The sequence below is a fragment of the Hesperophylax consimilis genome, chromosome 1, assembly GCF_061612785.1.
Source record: "Hesperophylax consimilis isolate HC1 chromosome 1, BYU_Hcon_1.0, whole genome shotgun sequence".
NCBI lineage: Eukaryota > Metazoa > Arthropoda > Insecta > Trichoptera > Limnephilidae > Hesperophylax > Hesperophylax consimilis.
This window is the reverse complement of record NC_142836.1, coordinates 18,424,020-18,448,710: the sequence shown is the minus strand read 5'-3', so window position 1 is coordinate 18,448,710 and position 24,691 is coordinate 18,424,020. Positions and strand designations below refer to the sequence as shown.

At 33.4% G+C, this 24,691-nt stretch overlaps 2 protein-coding genes across 2 annotated transcripts; one reads left to right on the top strand and one right to left on the bottom strand.

The window, feature by feature from the left end:
- Nucleotides 1-2,843: 2,843 nt before the first annotated feature.
- On the bottom strand, nt 2,844-11,316 carry LOC149426385 (serine/threonine-protein kinase Nek8-like). Its single transcript, XM_089636698.1, has 5 exons — nt 11,045-11,316; nt 10,856-10,946; nt 10,599-10,769; nt 8,574-8,731; nt 2,844-8,442 (listed from the first exon to the last, which is right to left on the bottom strand). The coding sequence occupies exons 1-5, from the start codon at nt 11,107-11,109 to the stop codon at nt 8,100-8,102; spliced, it is 828 nt and encodes a 275-aa protein (XP_089492824.1). The 5' UTR covers nt 11,110-11,316; the 3' UTR covers nt 2,844-8,099.
- A 9,585-nt stretch (nt 11,317-20,901) lies between these two features.
- On the top strand, nt 20,902-23,716 carry ND-B18 (NADH dehydrogenase (ubiquinone) B18 subunit). The gene is made up of 3 exons (XM_089636686.1): nt 20,902-21,107; nt 21,304-21,472; nt 23,504-23,716. The coding sequence occupies exons 1-3, from the start codon at nt 20,996-20,998 to the stop codon at nt 23,580-23,582; spliced, it is 360 nt and encodes a 119-aa protein (XP_089492812.1). The 5' UTR covers nt 20,902-20,995; the 3' UTR covers nt 23,583-23,716.
- Nucleotides 23,717-24,691: the final 975 nt, after the last annotated feature.

Here is a 24,691-nt window from a genome sequence, read left to right as displayed (position 1 = left end):
ATTCAATGATGTACCTTTACATAAAGAGAATTGTTTCCAACGATTTCATACTTTCAAACAATATTAGTGTTTTTTTTTAATTTTTTTATTTTTTTTTTTTTTTTTTTATGTGACACCTCACAAGAGTGTCCCTGCCTGTGCAGTGCACAGACAGGGGAACTATGTCACCACCCGGTTGGGCGGCGTTGTGAGGCGGAGTAAGGTAGGGGCTGTAGGAAGGGATTTGTTAATGCGGGCCTTGAAGAGGCTCGGATTATAGGAGGGAGGAAAAACAGATGCCGGTAGCTCGTTCCACATACGAGCCGACTTACACAAAAACGAGTCGTAAAAACGGCCCGTTCTCATGAAGCCAACGTCAACCGTGAACGGGTGTTCAGTTCGTGTCCGTCGAGTTTCGCGCACGTGCACCAGTGCATCAGGAATCAATGCTGCTAGCTCCTTGGAGCAGGCTCCATTGAAATACCTGTAGAACAGACACAGCATGCCTACATTGCGTCTATGCATCAGAGAAGGCAATCGGTCTGTTAACAACGGATTGTCAATCAGACGGATCGCTCTCCTTTGCACAGACTCAAGCAGGTTTATCAAGTATTTTGGGGCACCAGCCCAAAGGTGGCTCCCAAATTCAATAGTTGGGCGGACTTGAGACTTGTACAGGGTCAGCAGCTGGTCACTGTTGAAGAATCTCCTAGCCCTGTAGAAGACGCCCAACTTTTTGGAGGCCTGATTTACTCGGGCTTCTATGGATCCCCGATACTTGAGCTGGTCTGATATAGTAACTCCAAGCATTTCAATGGAGTCTTTATTGGGGAGAGTGCTCCCATCAAATTGCACCAGACAGTCATTGATCTCCCTCTTTGCCGAAATCAGACACGCTTGGGTTTTTGAGACGTTGAAACTGACCAAGTTGGCCTTACCCCAGGCACGAACCATCTCTAGGTGGTGGTCAATTTTTCGCTTCAAAACTTCCCGAGCTGTTCGGACATCATAGTTTAGTGGTATGTATTTTAAAAAATATATATACTATGTTGAATGTGCATAAAATGACTAAATCGACAATACGACAAGTGCAGTTTTTTCAAATTTTTTAAATTTAAATTTATACAGGGTGTCCGGAAACTCGTAGTACAAGCGGGAAACTGGTGAATCTACATCACATTTGGAGTCGATTTTGTAGAATATTTTTTTTGATTTGAGCTTTCGTTATCGAGTAAATCGAGTTAGAAGTTGATTTTTTTTAATTTAATTTTTTTTTTTTAATCAAATTCTTATAAATTATTACTGAAGATCGAAGTACCCAACTAATTAAAACTATTTGAAAGTAAAACAAATGAAGAAACTCGGATTTGAAGCATTATTTTGAAATCACCCTTCATTTAATCCGGTGTAATCATAAAATATTTCTGCTCTGCAGGGTTAAAACATCTGTTGTTCAACCCTAAACACCAGAAAAAACTTTAACCCTAAAATAGCCGAAAAATATTTTTTTTTGGTTTTTTTTTTTTTTTTGTGAAAATGCTCAAATCAAAAAACTTTATGTTTATTTGGGTTCTCCATGTGGTGTAGATTCTCCAGTTTCCCGCTTGTACTACGAGTTTCCGGACACCGTGTATATCATAAATGTTTCTTCAAAAATGTAAAAATTTGTGAAAAGATCATAATAAAAGATTTCGAATAAGGTAAAATACTGAAAATTTTATTTAAATTTGATCAATAGTTCAGAAGTTATAGCTATTTTACATGAAACGGAATTTTGCGCGCGAACGTGATAAAAATTGCCCGCTTTACGGCGTAGATTGATTTAAAAACCCCCCGCAAACATTGTGTTAATTTACATCACTTTATATTTATATACACAATCTACATGTTTCTCGAACAATGTTCGCTTGGTACAGGGAGGGGGAAGAGGGGAGAGAGATGAGAAAGTTTATTTGAATTGGGAATTATAATGTCATTAGAAGGGAAAGACCGGTTAAGTAGGAAAATATTGATATAAACATTTTTTCTAATTTCTAATATTTCATAATTATTAATCTGCGATGCCTTAAAACCAAAGTATTTCTAACCCCATATTAAAATTATCACACTTGGGAGTTATCCAAGTGTGATAATTTTCTAATAAATGATCAGCAAACTCAGAATCACTGTTATGTTATGTAGAGCTCTGAGATGTTCTTTAACTCTAAACTAAGGTCAAAGTTTCTAATAGTTCCTATATAAATTTTTATGAGACCATACGAGCTGTTCCGAAAATCGAACAAATTAAACTTGAGGGGTTAATATACCTGTATTACATGATACTATTTTTTTATGCAATGCTATCAAATTTAGTCACCAAAAACTCCAAATTCTATTAATTGAACGCTACTGAAAGTGCTGGAAGCGTGCTACGCCAATTTCATAAGCATTTACTACTCGTTTGACAGAAATGATGTCCGAGCATGATATGAATGTTAAATTTGTTATGGAGGTGGGAAAATATTTATATAACTATAATTTACCGGAATACATAAGAAAGGAATTAGTGGAGAAGGCGTTGATTAGGGTTGGAAAAAGAGTCAATTTTACATCATCCTAGTGTAGTTCCTAGGCGGCGACAAGTGCCCCACAGTTAACAGTTGTAGTCGGGCGCTTCAAACAATAGACTAGCCTATAGCGGGTGTTTTTCGCGATAAGCGCAAAAATATATCGCTTTCTTAAAATTGACACAATTTCTAAACCAAATAATATTTTCGATTGAAATTTTCAAAGAAATCATATATGACATTTGACCATCAAAAATAAATTATAATTGCTTTGATTACATCATAATGTCACTACATTTCAAAGCTGAATATAAAAACCTGATATTAATTCAGTAAAAAGCATTCAATATTTGAAAATTCCATGTAAAAGATAACATGTTTATTCATATCATATAGTTATATAATGATATATATTTGCCATGCCCGCAATTTTACAATCGCTGGATGTGTGAAATCTGATCGCGTAAATATTGAAGTGTCGCCTAAGGCCGAAGGCGAACACTCAATAACTCATACGTTTAATTGCTTCTTGTCAAAAAAGAGTCTTTTGTTGTTGCCTCGCCTAATTGAAGAGCCCATTCCACTTATGAATCATAGTATTTATTCTTTCAAGGCATCAGTACACTTCATATGTTGATAATCCATCACACAATATAAGTGCATGTATCACATAAATTCCTCTAAGTATATGCTTGTATATAACGACAATGATAATTTAGTAAACAAAAAATAAATATAAAAAGTAGTGGATGATTGGTAAGTAAGTACTTACGAAAAACTGGCATTTCAAAGGATTACAGTACAATCATTGCATTCTGCAAACAACTGGTCATATGTGTGGAATGAAAGGGTTGGATTTTATTTCTCCTGGGTAGATAAAATAGGGTGAAATATTTAACGGAATACTTGAACTTGTCCTATCAACATAATCAGCCCCAAAAACTTTTTCATTTCTTTTAAAGTAATATTTTTCCACTTTCCCGATTTTTTATATATAATTTGTAATTATGTGAGTTTTGGTGGTAATATCTATTAGATTCGTTTACAAAATATTCAAACAAATCATCACCGATAAATAACTCTATCGCATCACTTACAGTTTGAGGACAATGGACATTTGAATTCAAACCGCGGCGGCCTAAAAAAGATTCCAGAACTGGGGGATTATCAAACGATGACCACTCGTCCACGTCCTCATCTGAGCTCGTCTCCAAATCAGAATCACTTTCAATAGTGCGACGGTGAAACGTTCTAGGTCTTGGTATTTGTTCATCATCACTCGGTTCGTTGTCTGACACCTCTTCAATATCATCATTCCATGAACAATTATATAAATTGTCAGCATACACTTCATCGTCACTATCATTGGCTTGTAAAGACATTTTTGTAGAGATAAAGTCCTATACAATGCTAATATATTCAAATAATAAAATACCAAACAGTAAACAAAACAGTGCGAGCGGTATGAAAAATAGTCCAATACGTGAAATGACTCAAACTAAACTGGAGATTGAGATTGTACAAAAGCTCTAGATTTGTGGCGACCAGAGGCGGTTCCTTGGTACGTGCATTTGTGCATTGCACTGCTTGTCTTCAATCTCCACATAACAAATTACAACGACATCTGTGCCCCAGTGATCGATGTAAGAAATTCGTAATTCCCGTCAGGTCATTATTTGAGCTATCTTCTAGTAAAAAAATCCTGCGCAAGAGCAAGCGGTCGTGCATACCCCGATATGCACAGAACCAACTTTTACCATACTACTAAAACAGCATCGGGCGGTATCGAGACAGCCCGAAGTAGCCGAAACGGTGACATGTGCGAGACAGATTACACTCTTAACGCCAAATTACGTGTTAGAGCAGTGCAGATACATAACCCATTCCGTGCATTATAGAAACGCTTTGACGGCGAGTGAATTTTGCATCACTTTGATCATGTGTAATCCAATGCGTTTGGGATGGATTCGCTTAGAAATACTAATGTTCAATGTTAACGCAACAACATTAAGACATTGGAACTCGTTCGCGGTGAAATCAAACGGTTTCGCTATATTTTCAACGATGAATTGAGTGTCCTTTATTTTCGAAATAATTTTGTATTATTTAATCAGTTATTTTACAAATATAACTTAGAAGATAGAATGAATTGCAGTAGGTGTTCCCATTCATTAATTTGCTCCACCTAAATTACAGACTAGGTACATTTTAAAAGTGAAATGCACTGCTGGTAATTACAGTCACGGGCCACGTCTGGTGGCGACGCCTTTACAAGCGGCACACTAGCCAATCCGGACAAGGCATCTCAAATAACGTGGACAGACTGTCGCCTAGCACCCAGGTAGCAAATTACCCTTCAAGGCGTTTTATTTCACGCTGATAACAAACCCGTATAATGCCGTTACTTGCCAAAAACCGACAGTCGACAAAAAACTGTGTCCCGCAGTTGACCGACAGTCCGCGAAAAACGGCAAATGCCGTGTCCCGACGACAGTGTGTTAATATTTATTTTCATTTGAACTGAAAATCTTCTTTTAGATCGCCTTATTATGCTTATAATAAGATAAGAGAAAACAACGTTGTCTGCATTGCTAGAGTCACTGGATATTGTATTAACTCCACAGCAACACATGAAAAAATGATCAAGGTCAGTATAATTCGGGTAGCCCCCACTAAACCAGCTTTAAAGAGTTGCATATCAATAGGTGACTTGTGGTTGCTTCACAGTTGCATGTAAGTAAGTATTTATTTGTACGAAGGGCCTTATTGTAAAGAAAATGGCAAATATGACAAGTTCATAACCTCAAACAGTCTGAAACTTACTGTACATAATTAAAAAATGTATTTCTTACTAGCTGTACCCCGGTACACGTTGCTGCGGTTCAGTCTGTCTGTGCAGATAGAGAAACAATAGCGTGTGTTGCATTTACTTCCAACAGATGGCATTGTTTTTTAACACAGGTGGCGGTGTTTTCACGCCAAGAGCCTTTCAGAGAGTTCAGCAGAGAAGCGAAATGACTTTAACCCTTTCACACCCACATTATTGTTTCCACTTATATAAAATATGTAATGCTTGATAATACCTCAGAAAATTATTTGAAAATTCTTGGAATTTAATTTTTTTTTGTTAGAAATTATTCAATGTTAATTTGGATTAACATTGGACGTCAGAGGGTATTTTTTAAATAGTAAGGTAAAATAAACATAACACAAAAGTAATACAAATAACTGTTTCATATCAAAAATTGCACATTTACAATTTAGTGATAATCTTTAAGGTACAAACAAATAACATTTTAACTAAAATTCATTCAGAAATAAACAAATAATCTAGGATTAAAATTCTTTGAAAATTCGCCTTACTAGTCGAAAACATGTCCGTCACTACCAGTGTTAATTTGAATGAACATTGAAATTCATTTACAATATTATGGAAAATGACTGTGAACTGATGTTATTATTATGGAACACTATTTGTAATTCGAGTAGAAAATCTTGATATCTGACCTTAAATTAAGTAATCGATGACGGCAGATATTCGATGAAACTCACAATCAGCAGATGTCAAAATATTTATTGTTGTTGTGGCGGAAATAAGGATTTCAACAGAGCGGAAAAAATAGACGCCACAGAAAAGGTTACAAGCTATAAGAAAACGAAAACATGGCTTTTCTAAATCATTACCGTTACGGTAAAAAAATTCACAAAATCACTGGGGCTGAAAGGGTTAAGTCAATCGCAGACAGGAACTGAATTCGAGATCTGGATTGAAAATGAATTTACTACTGTGCCAAAACTGATTTTAATATACTGGGAAAAAAACTGATTTTTAATGTACTGGGAAAGGAACTGAATGTACTATTAAATAAAACACTTTCATCTTTGAGACTATGGAGGTTTTCAGGTTGTTACTTCTTCGGTGGTAGGTTTGAACTGACTCGTGAGCAAATTTGAATCTATTTTTATAGGACCAGCCCGGGTAGGGCGTTTTTTAAGATGAAACTTAATTGAAGGTGTGTTTATATAGTTAGTTATTTTTCTTGATTGCTATGTTTTGCAACCAGGGGTGCAAAAATTGCATGCAAAGTTCTATCCTTAGTCAGTTCATCTCACCTAAACCATTATCTCTTATCTTTATTATTACTTTTATAATAAAATGTATAGTTTTACTTACATATTAGCTCCAATGCTCAACATATTTAAAAATCATTTTTAACTAAAATAAATGTTATTGGTAAAAATAATAATTAGTAGTTTTTTATGCAATATCGGCATAAATTGCGATAAATATTGAGCGCCCACTAAATCCTGGTACCCCTAGCTGTACGGGGGAAGTATATTGCATCGCTCCCTCTTGCCCCGATCCGTTCGCAATGGTTGCAAGCCCCAATACAAATATATGGAGCGGTGTGCTCTCAGTATACCGCATTCGGTTTTTGTCGATTCTTTACTAATGACGGATGGGACGACTGCCTTAGTATGTTCTACCAGTTTATAGAACGTAAAAAACTTCATAATTATAAGTCAAAAAGACAAATTTCAGACTTATCTTTTTTTTTGCCGGGATGCCCACGATGTAATCTTTCAGTGATTGCGAAAAATCTTTATTATCCTGTGGTGAAATTATTTAATAAATTTCTATATTTTGGAATGGTACATGTCAAAGCAAAATCGATACAAATAAGAAAAGGGTTTCTCAAGGAAAAACTGTGAATCTTCCAATTTGGAGATTCATTGCCACATTAAAAAAATCTGATTTTAGAACATTTTTATTTATTCAATACTTAGTCACAGGACAATATTTTACTTTTCTCATTATCATTATGATTAATGTTACATTGTTCTCTAAAATTAAACATTTGGCTGTAATAAATAATTTTTATTCTATATCACAGTTTATTAACTAAAAAACATTTTATTAACTAATTTTTGTATTGAATGCAAAGCAATTGGATTGCAAAATGCACCTAATAAGGTATTGAATGATCAATTTCATTACCAATTTGGCTTGGCAAGTTATTTGGCAGAGACCTGCTCCTTATTCTTTGCAATAAGCAAATTTGCATGAACAAGGAAATAATAATTCTTTGTCCTATCAGTGTTAGTGTAGTTAGAAGTCAAATAGTGTAAAATCATTGTTTCTGTTGGAAGAATTAAAGAAGAGATAAATCATTTACTAATGGTTTTCTAAAATACCTATTTTGAAGTCAGATGAGTAAATTTTGTTGATTTATGTTATTTTAAAGGAGAAAATGTTTAAAAAGAAACGCCTGGTGATAAAATGTGAATCTTCAAAATAAAAAAAGCAAACTCTGCAATGCCTAAAACGGCCACGAGGTGGATCTTTGGGTGTATATGTATTTTCTAAATTCACATTTATTTATTTCGACTTCATTAGTTTTAAAGCAAACATATTATACAAGTAAGTCAGTAAATCAAATATAAAATTTGTCATTTCAGTGTTCATGGGCACAACAATAATAATATATGTTTTTTTTTCTTAGAGACTCGTAAAAAACAAGTGACGAATAACTAAAATTTTAAATAGCCACCGAGTAATATGAAGAAAATAAATCAATTATGTGCGTTAGTGACAAATAGAACCTTAAACACGGGCTTTTTTAAAGCTTGGATAATGCTACATCTCTTCTCTGGCACCACGGTCAACATGTTGTCAATCAACCCTTGCAGTTGGGCGTCGTAACAAATCTTGTTGATTGGAACAAAATTTCCGTACACTATTTCATGAACCAGTCCTAACAATGTGGTGGCGTCAAAAGCCCTGGTGTGTGTGCACATCTCGTACAGCACGCAGCCCAGCGCCCACACGTCAGTCTTCGTATCGTAAGGTTTATTCTCGCACAGCTCTGGTGCCAAATAATATGGTGTTCCTATCACAGTCATAGCCTTCTGCTTACTAGAACAAATAATAGCAAACTTTATACCCTAGTATGAATGGATGAATATGGATTATGGTTATTATTCTGATAGCTTTGTGTTTTTTTAAATAAAACATCTGCAGAAAAAATTGTAAGACTTATTATTTACCCCAATATTTTGGCAATGCCGAAGTCCCCAATCTTAACGATATTTCCACAGGGACCCGAAAGTAGGATATTTTCTGCTTTTAAGTCACGGTGGATTATATTATGCTCGTGGATGTGTTGCACTCCGAGTAAAATTTGATAAAAAAAGTAGAGTATTTCCTGAAATAAAAAAACATGTGTTAATCAAAATTGAATATCCACAATATTTATTACCTCACTATGTCATATAATTTTCAAAATGTATCTTTATTTTTCATGAAGTCAATAAAAACACATCCCTTATACTTAATGTTATGTACGAGGAGTGTTCAAAAAGTAACAACTATTGATTTCACGGCTGAGTTTAATGCAGAAGGAATTTGCATATTTGTAAAACGCTATAAAAAGAGCTTGAATTTAAAAGTCGATGTGTTGAAAAATAGTGGGAAGCCGTAGTTTTAAGGCAGGCCACAGAAAACTGCACGGCCAAGTTTTAGCTGTTAAGTTCTAGTTAGCGGACCACGTGCACAGCTGCTTGGGTATGTGACGTCATAGGCAAACGCGTGGGATGCAGCCAGGTTACACAAGTTTCTCCCCCCGAACACCGCTCCCGGCTTTTCCTTCAAACCGTCGCAAGCACTTGAACGAGTTGTGTTTTTATTTGAAAACTAAAGCATCCTGAAAGTGGGCGTTTTCGTGGCGTAGCTCAACTAGCAATGTGTTACCACTGTATCAAGCCACGCAGCTTTTGTGTCAGTAGTGGCCGTGCACTTTGACGTGCGCAGCTGTCTGTGGCCCGCTTAAGAGGCACATAATAAAATATTTGTATCAAAAATATTGGTTTTATTTATAGATAAATCAACTACCCCAATATTTTGGCAATGATAAATCGACTATAAATAAAAGCCTGTATAGATACAAATATTTTATTATGTGCCTCATAAACTACAGCTTTGCACTATTTTTCAACATAGTGGCCAATTAAATTGAACTATTAATAGTGACCTAACCACAGTTTGAAAATGGTCTTGAACGCCGAAAAAGCCGCCACAATAATAAAAACTACAATACTTGCAGAACTTTTTTTTTTACTTTTTCTGATTTTATGTCCGGGTTAAATCTTCCCCATAGGAAAAACTAAACCCTTCCACACGCTTTTCCACAAATGATCATCTAGTCAATCAAAATTATGCAAGTGCATTATATAAGCAAAATAAATACAAAACAATACAAGAACAACACGTCAACCCACCAGAGATCAAATGGGAAAATAATTCACCGACTCCAGATATTTTCATATCAGAGGGTTCGGCTCGGTAGAACTCCTAACAGGGCCTATAAATCCTACTGATCCCTCAACATAAATATTTTAAAAATCTTTCGTTATCCTACATGTACTCAAAATAACCGACTTTTGCATCTTTATATATAAATTTTTTGATAGATCTAATACGCCTAAATTTTTAATGAGAGTGCTAGGTATAATGCCAGTATCCGAAATAACAAATGGTAATATTTTTATAGTTAGAAAAAAAAAAATAATAACATGATCATTATATCCATAATAACATTATTAAGTAAATAATTAATCATAAAAAAAAAATATCCAGCACTTCATAGCGTTTCATCAATTTGCAAATTCCTTCTGCATAAAACTCTGCCGCCTGGGAACGTGGCCAACCCGTCACTGCATTTTGAAGATTTTCATCGTCATCGAAATGCTGGGCCCCAAGCCACTTCTCCATATGAGTGATCATAAAAAAAAAATCATCCCCTGTACAGCCCGGATTTGGCTCCATCTGTTCGCTCACTTGAAGAAATGGCTTACTTTCTATAAATATAAGATGCGGGTATTATATATATTAACCTTCCGGAAGAAATTCTCTCAATAATAGAGAAAACCCTATCAAAATCAGTTGCTTAGTTTAGAAGAGCTAAACGACACAGACTTTTAGTACAGTACAGTTTTATAGTATTTAGAGATTATTGTGGACCTAAATAACTAGTGATTCTGGTTCATCAATTTATTATGGAAGGTTTGACTTACATTTTGAGGCAGTAAGAAATTTTGCCTTTGGTACATGTACTGTGCCAAGTTTCCATGAGTTGCATACTCCATTGATATGTAAACTGATTTATTTTCATAAAAGCTGTCATAATATTGTATTATATTGGGATGATTTAGGGTGGATAAAACTTTTATCTCATTTTGTGTTTCCTGTAACAATAATTAGTAGCTTAGATGCAAGCAGTACACAAATAAATTATAATATAAAAAACTAATATTGCATGAAAATAACTTACTTTATACTGGTCATCGTTAGGTGAACTTACTATTACTTCTTTCAAAACAACTAGATTGTCTGATTTTTTCTTTTTACACAACAGTACAGTGCTGAAAAGTCAAAACAAGTTTATGCTGGAGTAGGTAGAAAATAATAATAATATAGTTTGACTTGACAGCGAATATTAACGTCAATATCTGTATCTCACCCGTAAGTGCCTTTTCCAATAACTTCGATTATATTATAAGTTTCCAATTTATTAAGAATATCCATTATAGTTTCTCAAAAATCGTCTTAATTCATTTTACATCCCCAATCAATTTTTGAATGCCTAGCTTCGTGCATGCTTCGTGTTTGAAAGAAACCCGCAAATTATTTTTTACGTAAATATTTTTAGGTATTGCTATTACTTAAAAACATTCACGATTCGAACTAAAATGCAAAACCCAATATTTTAATATATGCGAGTATTTCTCAAAAAAGTGTACATTTTGGAAAAATAAAGTGTGCCTAGAAACAGTTCAAAAATTAGACATGTTTTTAATTAATCATACAAAAAAAATATGCACCATTTTGTAGAATAAATATTTGGCTTTAAAATATCGAAGAATAAACATTACAGTCGTATTAATTCGCAAATATTTTAATTTTTTATAAAATATCGATTTTTACCTTCCATACAAAATAAAATTGCCACCCTACCCACCTCATCTGTTTATACTTCATAAAATGCGATAATAACGTTATAATATGTGATTTTTTGTAAGTTTTAGGGTCTTAATTAAATGTAGTTTCTGTACAAAGTAATTTTCTATGGGGTTATATTAATAAATTAATAATTTATGCACAAAAAACAAAGTGAAACATATTCATTTACTTTTTAGTAACGTTTTATTAGTACTTCCACCGTAATTTTTGAACCCATTCGTAAAATTTAACATGGGCAACACTAGCCTCTTTCTGATTGGTTGTTCGTCTGACTTCTCCGCCATAACATTTATGATTAATTGTTAAAATCAGTAACAACGTGTTTCTTTAGTAGGACCACTATTTCGTAACAGGAAATATTATAGCCTTTTTTCACAAAGCGGTAAGTCTTTTTCTACTCGTCTTTTTGTAATATGTGCGGTACGAACATTGCTAAGCTTACATATTAACACTTTTAAATTTTATCAAACCATTGACTTTTTATAACCCCATTTTGTCTAATTCTTCTTACAATTTCGTAACGTTTGTTATGAATTTCGTAACGTAACGAAAAAGTTCAATGTAAAGCTGAGTGTACACAGTTACAACGTGATTAAGAAAAGTAAGTATATTGTAAGTGTGTCTAGCATTTTTATGAAAGTCTTATGTAAGTTTGGTAATAATGTAATATATTATGCACAATGCACAAATATACATATGTATTTAGATATAATAGGAAAAAAATAAAATTTATTATACCATAGAGCAGATCTGTTGATGGCGCTGGAAAGTAGGTAGGTTGTAATACATAGGATGCGCTGGAAATTCCTGATGGTCAATGGCAGAACAGGTGTCGTCAGACTTGTATGTTTTATTATCGCGATTATATGGCATTATACATAATGACAAGTACTTGAAGATCAAGCTGAGCCGTCAAATACTGGTTTTATTTTAAATAAGCTTGAGGCACTCATACACACTATCCGTTCTACAGGCGCTCTATACAATATTTATAAGTGCCTTAAGTTTTTAATAAAAGCTTATTTAAATATAAATTTATTTTTATTTAGTCTGATAAAACCATAACTACATCATAACTTTTTTTTAGGAATGCCCCCAAAAACCAATGCCGAAAGGCAAAAAGCTTACAGAGAAAGACTGAAAAAGGAAAAGCCAAATAAATATGAGGAAATCCGAACTAAGCATTTAACAAAAGTTAAAGAAAATATCAAAAAAAAAAAGAAATTCTTACAGAAGAAGAAAAAGAAGAGCTACGAGCAAAGTGGAGACAAGCCAATGATAAAAGAGCTGAAAGAAAGAAAAAGGCTAATACTACGACACAAGACAATAATACATTTGAAGGTAGAAAAAATAATAAAAAAATCCTAAAGGAAAGACTGCAAAAGCTGACTGAAGAAAATACTCGATTAAAAAGTCGAAATAAGAATTTAAGACAGTGCTGTAATCGGATGAAAAGGCAAGTGAACATTCTTGTAAGGGCCTTATCTCTAAATCTCTATCACTAAATGACTATATTCATGCGCCAAAGCGGAGTGATAAACCAAAGACCGAAAAACTGACTGTGAAACCGAATGTGTCTCGGAAAGATTTCAATTATTATAAAGATGAGGAAGAAATTTATAAAACGCTAATGGATAGTGATTCAAACTAAATAATTGTATGTTATTTACTTTTTAATAGTTTAAACAGTGCCTGTTCTTTAATTTCTTAAGATTTGTTGAATATTGTGTTAGGTACTTAAATTTGGGAGCTGATAATTTGGTTAAAAAACATTTATTTATACTCCCTTGTTTTTTTTAAACCCCTTACAACGGGTATAACAAAATACAAGTATCTGGGTCGTGAGTTCATGTATGTTTGTAGTATGTACAATAAATAAAAAAGTAAAGGATAATTACTTACATTTAAAAAAGACGACAACTAATTAAATTTAATAAATAATAAAAAAAGTAAAATAAAATTTGCCATTGTGTAAACAAGCCTTATGTTTACTATTTAGTTACGTCTTATGACTATTTCGTAACTACATTTTCGTTACGTACATTTATTTTGAGAAATACTCATGTAATAAAGAGCGTAAAATAAGGAATTCTAGTCCATTTTTTTTTATTTCATCAATCATAATGACATTTTAACTTAAGGCGATGCCATACGTAGTAATGCTAAATCATGTGTTTTTGGTTTGAAATGTTTCACATGCTTTAATTAAATACTGCGAGTAGAATACATCTTGGCCTTTGAAATAATCGAGTATTTTTTAGATAAGTCTTTTTCTAAGCCCAGAAAAAAATAATGTATAAGGCCTATGAAAACTTCTTTAAAGTTAAAAATTTCCTACTTACAAACCCATTTTCGGTTATGATTTTATTGTACAATGTGGCAAATTAAATTATTTATAAAATGATCGAAAAAAAAATTAAACATTTATGCCTGAACATCAACAAAATAAAATAAAAGGCACTTTTTGGCCATGTTTTTCTTGCATAAATCAAAACAGGCGGATGGTGTTAAGCGGGAATTGAAACCTTATCGCCATCTACGTAAGGGTTGTTATTGATAGCGGCTCAATTAAAAATATTACACGACGCAGTGCATCGCCTTAAATACCACTATATCTTTTTTATAGTAGGTTTAATTTTCAAAGCTTAAATTTTTCGGGACGTGGGAATAACATACATAATATTACATTGAACATCCCGGTACTAGTATTTCATTTCTATTATTTCCAAGTATTATGGAGTGTTTATTGAAATTATGCAGGAATTGGTTAATAGAGTTTTAAAATGGTAACGAATTTATAATGGAAATAGTATAAAATAAAGTCGCTGTCCACGTCTGTTTTTTTTCCAAAAAACAGACGTGGACAAACTTTTCCAAACTTTTCTTATTTTTTGTCGTATCTTGGCAAACTAAAAATCTAGTTGTCAAGATACACATTCTTATAACTACTATGCATTTAAACTATGTAATTGTTATTCATGCAAGCCTTCAAAATCTTTACAAACTCGCAAATTCAAGAGTCTACCTTCGGCCATGTCACCGGAAAAATGAATATGCGACATTTTGCCGGGGCATATAACACATTACTGGCGCGGATAGAATCCCCCACCACTTTTTGACTCACAGCCCAATGTCGGGTGCGAATCATGCTTATTGCATATTGCTTATTGCAGCCACATAAAAAATAAAAATTAGTTCATCTTTACCACCGAAACCAAGCGTTTCATTATCTACAAGTGACTCCTGCCCACCATCTGCCTCACCTCGCTAAGTCTTCTACTCCAAACCTTCTGGCGTTACCTCCTCAAGATCAGCCGGCCCTACTCTGGAAAACCGCTAACGCCAGGAGCGAGCAGAGACGTAAGCACACCCAGTGCCCAACATTCACCAAGCACTGGGTGCGGGAGGCAGATTTTATCATAAATTTGTCAACTATCATCATCATCAGCCGTAAAGGAACATTCTCATCGGTTGAAGACACGGTTTGGAACCGGCGCCCAAATCTACAGTCTTGTGCGGACTCCCGTCCAGTACAATTGGGCAGGGGAAAATATTATATTATATTACCCCCCTCCCCTCCGAACTAAAACTGGTAAATAACAATAAAACTCTTCAACGTTAAATGAATTTGTTATAAAAAAAAAGCAAACACATGAATTAATCGTTACTTTCCTTAGGTTTTTGTAATTTCTCGCTGCGCCGTGAACCGCTGCGCGTTCGAGCCGCCGCGCGCCGCGCTCCTTATTAACAACCTACGTGCCTTATTATAAATTAAAACCCATCATTATTTACATTATTTTTAGAGATGTGCCGATTATGACTTTCGCCGACTAGCCGACTAGCCGATTAGTCGGTTGTAATAAGACCGACTAGTCGGCCGACTAGTCGGCTAAGCCGATTACGGTTTGAAGCAGAAGCTTTAGTCTTCTTACATCATAATTTACCCTTAATTAAAAAATATAAGTAAGTTATAAAAAATATAAGGAGATTATGATATTTTTGGTTGTCACAATTGTGACTTTGATTTGATTAGATTAGGGGCCGTTCAAGTATTACGTAAGCAGATTTATTACAATTATTTACCCCCTCTTCCCCCTTGTCACCAAAAGTAAGCAAAGCTCTTACCCCCCCTCCCATGCTTACGTAAAAATTGGTACCTATATGCATTTTTCTGTTAATGTATTCTGTTTTTTAAGCGAGTACCTAAACATATTAATTATTTGTGGGAATCCCCGAACATGTATTCGGTTTTCAAACATAAACAATGTGTGGGTTGCAAATGTGTAAAAAAAATAACTACTGCTGAGCAGTGCTGACGTAATCACTATCTCGACCCCCCCACCCCCCATGTCATCAAAAACAAGCAAAGCAAAGACCCCCCTGCCCCCCTATAGTGCTTACATAATACTTGAACGGCCCCTTATGTAGGTATGGTTATAAGAAATATGTTTGTTTCATTTTTTTTGTTTTTGTCAAACAGTTCGTGTTTAGAATTTTTGGATATATATATAATATATACATATATTACTGTGCATCTTGTGCATACAATCTTGCTTTAATACATATAACTGAGTTTGTTAATTTAAAAAATTTACTTTTTATTATAATAATAAGAAATACTTATAAACGTTCATTGAAGATAAGAAGATATTATGTTGTTTTTTATGTTAATTAGGATAGGTACTAATTTTGTTCAATAAATTTCATAATTATGTTTTCTTTACAAGCAAGTAATTTTAAAAACTGATTAACAAAGGAAAGATTGCTTTACATTTTTTAATGTATAAGACTGATTATAAAATAAAAAATAATATATAATCAAGGTTTTTATTTCATGTAGTTATCCGCATTCATATTATTGAGAAATACATACAACGTAAGAAGCCGGATAGTCGGCGCTCTTTGCCGATTAGTCGCCGACTAATCGCCGACTACAATAGTGGCCGGATAGTCGGCTTTACCGACTAGTCGCCGACTAGTCGGAACATCTCTAATTATTTTATAGCTAAAAATATTGTCTACAAGTTTTGTTGATTTATTTTTTTTCGTTAACAGGCTCAGAAAAAAGTTATGTTCAAATATATTCTGAAATACTATTTTAAAAACTGATATTTTTCCCTTACTAATAAATTGTAGATATTGTATAGCTTTTCTCGCAAAAATGAAAGAAAACAATTTTTTAGAGTAACTAATTAAAAACTAAACAAAAAATAAAAAATCTGATTTTATAAAACCATTAAGGAGATATTAGCGTATTCCGAAAGGCTTTGAAAAATATATTCAAGAGGGGGTGGGGAAGGAAGCACAAGGGGAAAGTCGGGGACTTTTGTAAAAATACATGTCTAAATGTCTTCTAACATCTGTGAAAAATTCAGCTTCCGGGGAATTAGTTCCGACATTGGGTCTTTTTTCCCCTTCATTGACTGGGCTACTAGGTAAAATGTAGTAAAACAGGGCCGGATATCCCGATCCTCGGAGGCGGAAGATGTCGCTCCTTTCACCATGTGTGAAGGGAGATCGGGTAGCTTCTGTTGCCGCTGTAGAGCTGTTCAATTTACTAAAGAGGCTCCTTCTGTTTGACGTTGCCAGGTCTGGTCCAAAGAGAGGTAGAATAGTCCGTGGTACAGGATGAGGCGAGGGTCAGAAGAGAAAGAAGGCGTGTAGAAGCGATAGTCGGAGCAAGGTAGATCGGGCTGATGATTGATTCAGATAGCTTGCGTCACAGTGACTGCAAAAATGTAAAAACTTAATTGGGAACCTAACCTGGAGAGTGAGTTGAGAGGCTATATCCTTGTTTTTTTCTTGTTTGTTTTACTTAACCTCCCATTTTCTATTTTTGTTCTATGAAACTTACAAATAATTTTGGCATTAAAATACCAATGTAAAGTTGTACCTATTAACTACCACTTGTGTATTGTACGTCCATTCTGTCTTAAAACGTGTTTTGTAATAATATATATTTTAAAAAATCCCCACAAGTTCCTTTACCATCAAGATGAAAAATAATTAGCATTTTTTATTATCTGGTCATTTTCAGATTTTCTCTATCGCTCAGGACACCTTTTGAAAATTTTAAGTGAAAGAAAACTACATTTATTACCACTCTCACAATTATTGTAAATATTGTTTTCCAATATTGTTAGATAATCAAGAAATATCTAGAATTCCCACACTTTCCCCACAAATAGGTTCTCCCAGCAAAAAGCCCAATTCTTGAAAAATTTTCGAAATTCGCCGCAATTTTGGGAATGCTCCACGAATTGGCAACCCTCATGTGGATATTGTAGACCATAAAAATATTACTCACGTAGACTGGTTGTGTACATCAGCAGATTCAGTCGTACCAACCAAACGGTGTGTTTTAATGTGATGGTATTTTATTTGTTTTTAAATTCTACAAATAATAACATATAATAAAACTTGTGTGTTCAGAATCAGCGTTTGTTGATCAATATGATTTTTTTGCCAAAATATTTTTCACTGGAATTCCTTATGGATATTGTAGACCATTAAAATATTACTCACGTAGACTGGTTGTGTACATCGGCAGATTCAGCCGTACCTACCAAACGGTGTGTTTTAATGTGATGGTATTTTATTTGTTTTTAAATTCTACATATAATAATATATAATAAAACTTGTGTGTTCAGAATCAGCGTTTGTTGATCAATATGATTTTTTTGCCAAAATATTTTTCACTGGAATTCCTTATGGTGGAAAAAACTTTAATAAAAGAAAACACTTTGCAGTACTTAGATATGTATTTTTATTTAATTAAAATCAAATTTAATAATATAATAAAATTATTAAGTTCTGCAAATATTTATAGGTTTTTGTTATTGTTACATCTGTTTCGGCTTTCAAGGCCATTTTCAAACTGTGGTTTTAACCCCGTTTAGACTTTTATTTATATGATTTACTATTTTATCCCCTCCCAATTTAAAATGATTTATTACCGGTTAAACCGATTTACTGATAAAATAATTGTGACAATAGATTTCATATTCTGTTGGAGTATTTTGAAGTCTGTTTTCCCCACATTAATATTTATTTATTTATTTCTATACATACATTACAGTGTCTACCAAATATTTACATTTGTATATAATACATAAATTTAGAACTGTTGTTAATATGGTGTTTTATGCTGGGTTTGAATAGGTGACACTATGGTGGGTAATGTTATATGTTTCGTGAACACCTCACTGGGAGAACCTGTGCTGAGGTGTTTACGTGGTTATGATTAAATGGTACATGTATTTATGTGTATTGGTTAAATTTTCTTATATAAGTGTAAGTTGGGATTTTTTTTTTTTTTCAATGGTATTGTACATTGTTATTTAAAGAAAAAGGAAAAAAAATATTTATTTATATGCACATATATACATACACCCATGTATACATAAATAAATATACATATATGCATGTATGCACACATGCTATATTAATTGTTTAGTAATGATGTGGCTGCTATGCATTTATTTAAATGTGTTATATTATTTAGGTTTTGTGAACATACTTATAAGCGGGTAATAAATAATTTGCCTTACTTTATTAATTAATGTTATATTAGGGTCATTGGTTCTTTTATTGATTTCTAATTGTTCAAGTAAATTTAATCTAAGGCCCTTTCTTTCTATATGTAAGGGTTTAAGTTCACTGTTGTCAAGCGGAAAAAAATAAATGGAGTTCGACAAATTAAACACAAAAACAATAAATAAAGAATTTCAGTTTCCTGAAATTGAATATAATGCATAATGCAGTTATTTTTATAAGCAATAATTGTTCGCCTGAAACACTCATCCACATTGAAAAAATCTCCTGATAAAAAATACATGACGCCAACGGGACTCGAACCCGTGTAGTTGGCGTTATGTATTTTTTATCAGGAGATTTTTTCAATGTGGATGAGTGTTTCAGGCGAACAATTATTGCTTATAAAAATAATTGTTATCGTTTGTGCTATGCATAAATAAAATCTTGTCTTAAAAACATTAATTTAAAAAAAAAATAATACATAATGCAGTTATTCAAAATTAAAATCGATTGTTCACTTGATTGATTTAAAAGCCTTAACAATTTTTTTCTTCTCTTATTTAACCCAAAATAAGTTCTTAGTTCGGCTTTAGTTATAAAATGAATTTTAAAAAAATAGCGTAAAAAACTATTTTAACATCATTTTATAAAAACATGGTGTGAAATAATAAATAAATGCGTTTTTTAACTGCTATTGCTGCTAAAATGCGTTATTTTCCATTTCCAGAAACTGAAATACTTTACTTCTCAATATTATCTATTTTTTTTGCATTAACCCCACACAGGAGGCCGTGAGGAAAATAATTTCCCTCAGGGCCTATGTCATCCTTGGGTATGTTGTGTGGAGTATATTTTTAACGAAATGAAGGATAGGAAGTTCTGGAAAGGTGGGTAGGAATCTCGGAGTCAGTATGTCCAGAAGTGACGTATGAATCCATCCCTCCCAATGCGATTCAAGGTGATGGGTAGTGAGAGTCCAGCTGAAGACGTCAAAAAGTGTCTTCTTCAACCATCCTCTACCTATCCCACCCGTCACGCAGTTGGCAGGCAGATGCACCCGCCATCGATACCTAGACAAACCTCACTCGATGAACCCAGACACCCCTGCTAAGTCACCAAACGTAGCGAATCATTTGGGGTGACCTATGGTAGAGGTGTTAGTTATCTAATAAATGGAACCCGGAGTGGCGGTACCCATACCCGCCTCCTAAATTAACACAATAACTGATACAAAGTGTGTTTTAAAAAGAAGTATGCTTATCAAGCTTATCCCTATTTTCTGTATATTTAACACAATATACTAAAATCACCAATTAAAAGCAAAATGAAAATTATTGGTTACTTGCGATACCTCATAAAAAAAATTTACCGGGTGTAAGTTTTTGAACTGTTCCATCACATTAGTTATAACTTCTGTTTTGTCTTGGCAAAGGAATACCACGTCCAAGTTTTCCCATAATAACAATAACGGAAAAATACAACTTCCCGAACTTATGGTGAAACTACTTTACTGAAAATATTAGAATTACCTATAATATGAATTTTTGAATTATTGAATTACGTGTAAATTTTACTATTACTTATACACAACCGAAATAATATTATTAAATTATTATTATCCTATCGGAATGAATATCGAAAAGTCGAAGTGTTTCGATTAGTAAAACAATCGATCACTTTGAAATGGATATTTCGAATTGTGCCTGTTACCATCACTGCTAGTATTATCGAGATTGTCTATGTCTAGTGTCAGCCAATCATTATTTTATCTGTGGAGTTTCGCCTATCTTTATGGGTGATTGGTTTATTTATGCTTTATGGCTACACTGCCATTTTGACAGATCTTGTATAGTGTGCGGGTAAAAGTTGCAAAATTCATAAATACTCTGTAGAGGATTAAAAACCCTTCACAAAAATGGGTACCCATTTAAGCCACTACAAAAATCCCCCAGGAATTGCCCCTGGTCAATATGAAACTCCAACATTTGAACGTGATTTTGGGTTTTCTGAACCCAGACCAGAAAGGGGTAACTTTTTTATTTTGATTTTATTGGCAGCTTATATATGAATGTAGCTAAACGATTATACTCCCCTTTATTCTGTATTACTAGTACTATTTGCGCTACGTTTTTATTTCCATTTTATTAGCTAGTTTAAAATTGATTACATAACTGAAATTGTTGTTGTACCAGAAGTATATTTGAATTTGTCTTTTATTTTTAGTGATGATCGCTACACAGGAAGAAATGATATCAGCGAAAGTGCCAATGAAAGACCGAGATTATTGTGCACACTTTTACATCAATTACTTAGCTTGTCGGAAACGTGTGTTCCCATTTTTGTATCAGTGCGGTCATGAGAAACATCAGTACATGACTTGTGAATACGAAGAGTTAGTATATTCATTATTATAAGCCCAAACCTCAAGTTACTACGGAGTACGGTAAATATTCGGGATCGCTGGCCACCCTTAATACGTTTTTTTTTAACATAATAATATTTGTATGATTTGTATAGCGCCGTTTTTGTGCAAAATCACCTCTTGATTAAAACCTTTTGATTGAACTATCTGCATCTGGGAAATAAATTTTTAATATGGTAAAATGAAAATTGTTTGGGACGACAACCATTTCCAAAAATGTCTGTCAAGTGTCGATAAAAGAATGATATTTTCATATGTTGGCATTCCCGCTACGCGGGGCCAGAAGAAACGTTAGAACCATTTAATTCATGCGTCTTAGGTAGGCACTATTTTGGCAAAACACTGGAAATAATGTTAGGGTATTAAGGCAAGTATTTTTTACAACTTTTTATTATTTTGTATGTAGAAAAACCTAACCTAGCCTCTCCTTACCTGATCTAACCTAACATATACTAACCTAACCCAACCTATCCTATCCTATCCTAACCTAACCTATCTTCCTATCCTGGCCTAACCTAAACTAACCTAACATAACCTAACTTAACCTATATCGCCCTAACCTTTTTTTTATGTACTTATTTATTTATAAAACATGCCTAAATACCTATATTTTAATTTCAGTGTTCGGCCAAAATAGTACCTACCTAATTTGCATAGAGTAAATAGTAATAACGTCTCTTCTAGCTACTCGTATGGTATCAGGAATAATAAAATAAGAAAATTTCATCAACAGAACTTATTTTGGGTGTCATTCCATAAATCAAAAGTGAATTTTCATTTTACGTAATTAAAAATCAAAATGCTCAAATTAAAAATTTACCAAATGCAGACGGTTTCCTTTTATAGTAATTAAGGTAAATCAGAAGGTTTTATTTTAAAAAAAAAACATATTAAGCGTGGCCAGCGATCCCAAATAATTACCCGGAATACTACCAGCGACTCTTTCATTCTTCTCATGGGCACTCAAGAAAGTAACATAACTGGAATATTAAGAAGATTTCTATGATGCTATGGTTTAATACTTTAAATTCGTTAAATATTAAACTTGTATGTTGGGACATGGCTCACCTGTCGCCACATTTAATTAATTTATTTATTAAATAGTTGATGTTACTACGGTGCAGGTGAAATTTTCTGCAGCGCTTTTCTATCAATGTTTTGTTTAATGAAAGTCAGCAACCATTCTCCCTCAATAACGGCTCCCCATCCTCAAATTCTTTGAATATTATGATATCTCCCCAATACTGAGGATGGGTTGTTTCAGAGAATTTGAACAATTCTTCAAATTTCAAAGTAAAGTTCTGTGAAAGATTTTTTCAAGTTCTGTTATTATTTAAGTTCTGTCAAGCAACTAGCCTATAAAGATAAAATAACAGAATTTAAATAGGATTTTCACAGAACCCGAAAATGAATGTTAAAATTTGATTGTTCAAATTGTGTCAAACAACTGCAGTTAAAATATTAAAACCCACTGCGTATCAATTCTACCTGAATACTGCGCATGCGTCCCAACTTCCTGGAGTCACTAGCATCCCCAATTGGGCTATATTGTAAGGGTGAATGGTGGGGGTAGAAGAGAAAGGTTAACCTAGTCATTCAGATCTAGTCACTAAACATGGTTTAAGTCATTTCAAGCAATATTTTACCCATTTTGAGCAGTAAAAAGTGATGCTGGAAAGTAACATTTTCACTGTATAAAATTTTAGAGCGCCAGGCTTAGAAGCAACCTCTGTCGTTGTTTTTCTTATTCAAAGGGTTAATGAATAGAATCTTGTCATTGACTGTAGACAACAATAAGTAAATTATTTAATAAAAATAGTATCTTTTCTGTGTCAGAATAATATTATATAGGGGCTTCTGTAAATATTGGGCTTCACAAACTTACTATTTTTGTTTACTGTACCTGTACTGATTATTCAATAGACTGTGAATTTATTTCTTGTAACTTTTTAGAAAATTATTATTATGTTAGTGTGATTGATTGGTCTAATTTGATTGCAGTTTCGTCCTACGAATGAAAGAATACGAACGAGAGCGCCGCTTGAGACTGCGGGAAAAGCGTCTGGTCGAAGCCTATTAAACTGCAAACCTAGAAACTTATATAGTAAATTAATCACACGGATCTTCTACAAGCACCATGTTCTTTTGAGTGAATCAGTGTCTGGATTGTACATACATACTGTTATTATTTAAATAAAGTGGTTGACGCCTGAATTGTTTTCTGTTTTAAATGCACATAATATACACTTAATTATAATTATACAATAATACCACGAGCTCCATACCCAGTGATTCAAAGATCATTCTTTGATTATAGTAACATGCTTAACACCTTCAGTATGTATGGGACCGGGCGTCCATATTTTATAAAAGTATTTTTATCTTTTTTTCTATCATGCAAAAGTATGCAATTTTTTTGACGTTAGAAAGAGAAATAATATTTTTTTCCAGTTTGGCCCAAAATACTGGAATCCATTAATAAAATCCTAAAAATAGCCAAAATGAATAATTCATATTTCGCGCCCCTATTGTAACCATCGGTTTGACTTTAAAAATTATTTTTTATATATATATGAACGAGATAAAAGTGAAGGTACAGTTTTCGTCCAAATTCCCCAAATAAAACTAATGTGTTTTCAAAATATTGAGTTCTCTCAAAAAATTAGGTAAAAATGTGTTTAGCGTTTTTGACAACATTTTTCGAGTTTGATATTAAAATTTTATTATTTAGAAAAAATGATGTTTATTTTAAATGCATACACTGGTAGATAATTTTATCTAGTTTCTAAAACAGTATTCGTTTTTACGGAAAATTAAAAAATAAGATTATACATATAGCGCATTTGAAATAAAAATAATTTGCAGACTGGACAAATGTGATGAATGTACTGAAGGGTTAACAAACAAAAAATTGTGAAAAACACTTCAAATGCGCTACTCAAGTTAACTACTGTGAATATTACATAAATAATTCCATCAGAAGTTTACAACGATATCCATCATTGAAAACAATATGATGTATATATGTATTATAAAAACGATATCATTTCAAGAAAAACCTAACATAATTTTATTTGTAGTGTAAAACTTTACTGGTTGGAAGAAATTGCCATCAGGCAATAAGCCCACCTTTATACAGCCATGCATATACAGTTGTCCGGAAACTCGTAGTACAAGCGGGTAACTGGT

Bases quoted from the DNA above. Each gene is read 5' to 3' on its own strand.
- LOC149426385 (XM_089636698.1), bottom strand. From the start codon at position 11,109: ATGGATATTCTTAATAAATTGGAAACTTATAATATAATCGAAGTTATT. The intron at 10,947-11,044 runs GTGAGATACAGA...TTGACTTTTCAG, and splicing joins ATTGGAAAAGGCACTTACGG to CACTGTACTGTTGTGTAAAA. The intron at 8,732-10,598 runs GTAAGTCAAACC...TTTTTATTTCAG, and splicing joins ATTTCTTACTGCCTCAAAAT to GAAATACTCTACTTTTTTTA.
- ND-B18 (XM_089636686.1), top strand. From the start codon at position 20,996: ATGGGTACCCATTTAAGCCACTACAAAAATCCCCCAGGAATTGCCCCT. The intron at 21,108-21,303 runs GTAACTTTTTTA...TTTTATTTTTAG, and splicing joins TGAACCCAGACCAGAAAGGG to TGATGATCGCTACACAGGAA. The intron at 21,473-23,503 runs GTTAGTATATTC...ATTTGATTGCAG, and splicing joins ATGACTTGTGAATACGAAGA to TTTCGTCCTACGAATGAAAG.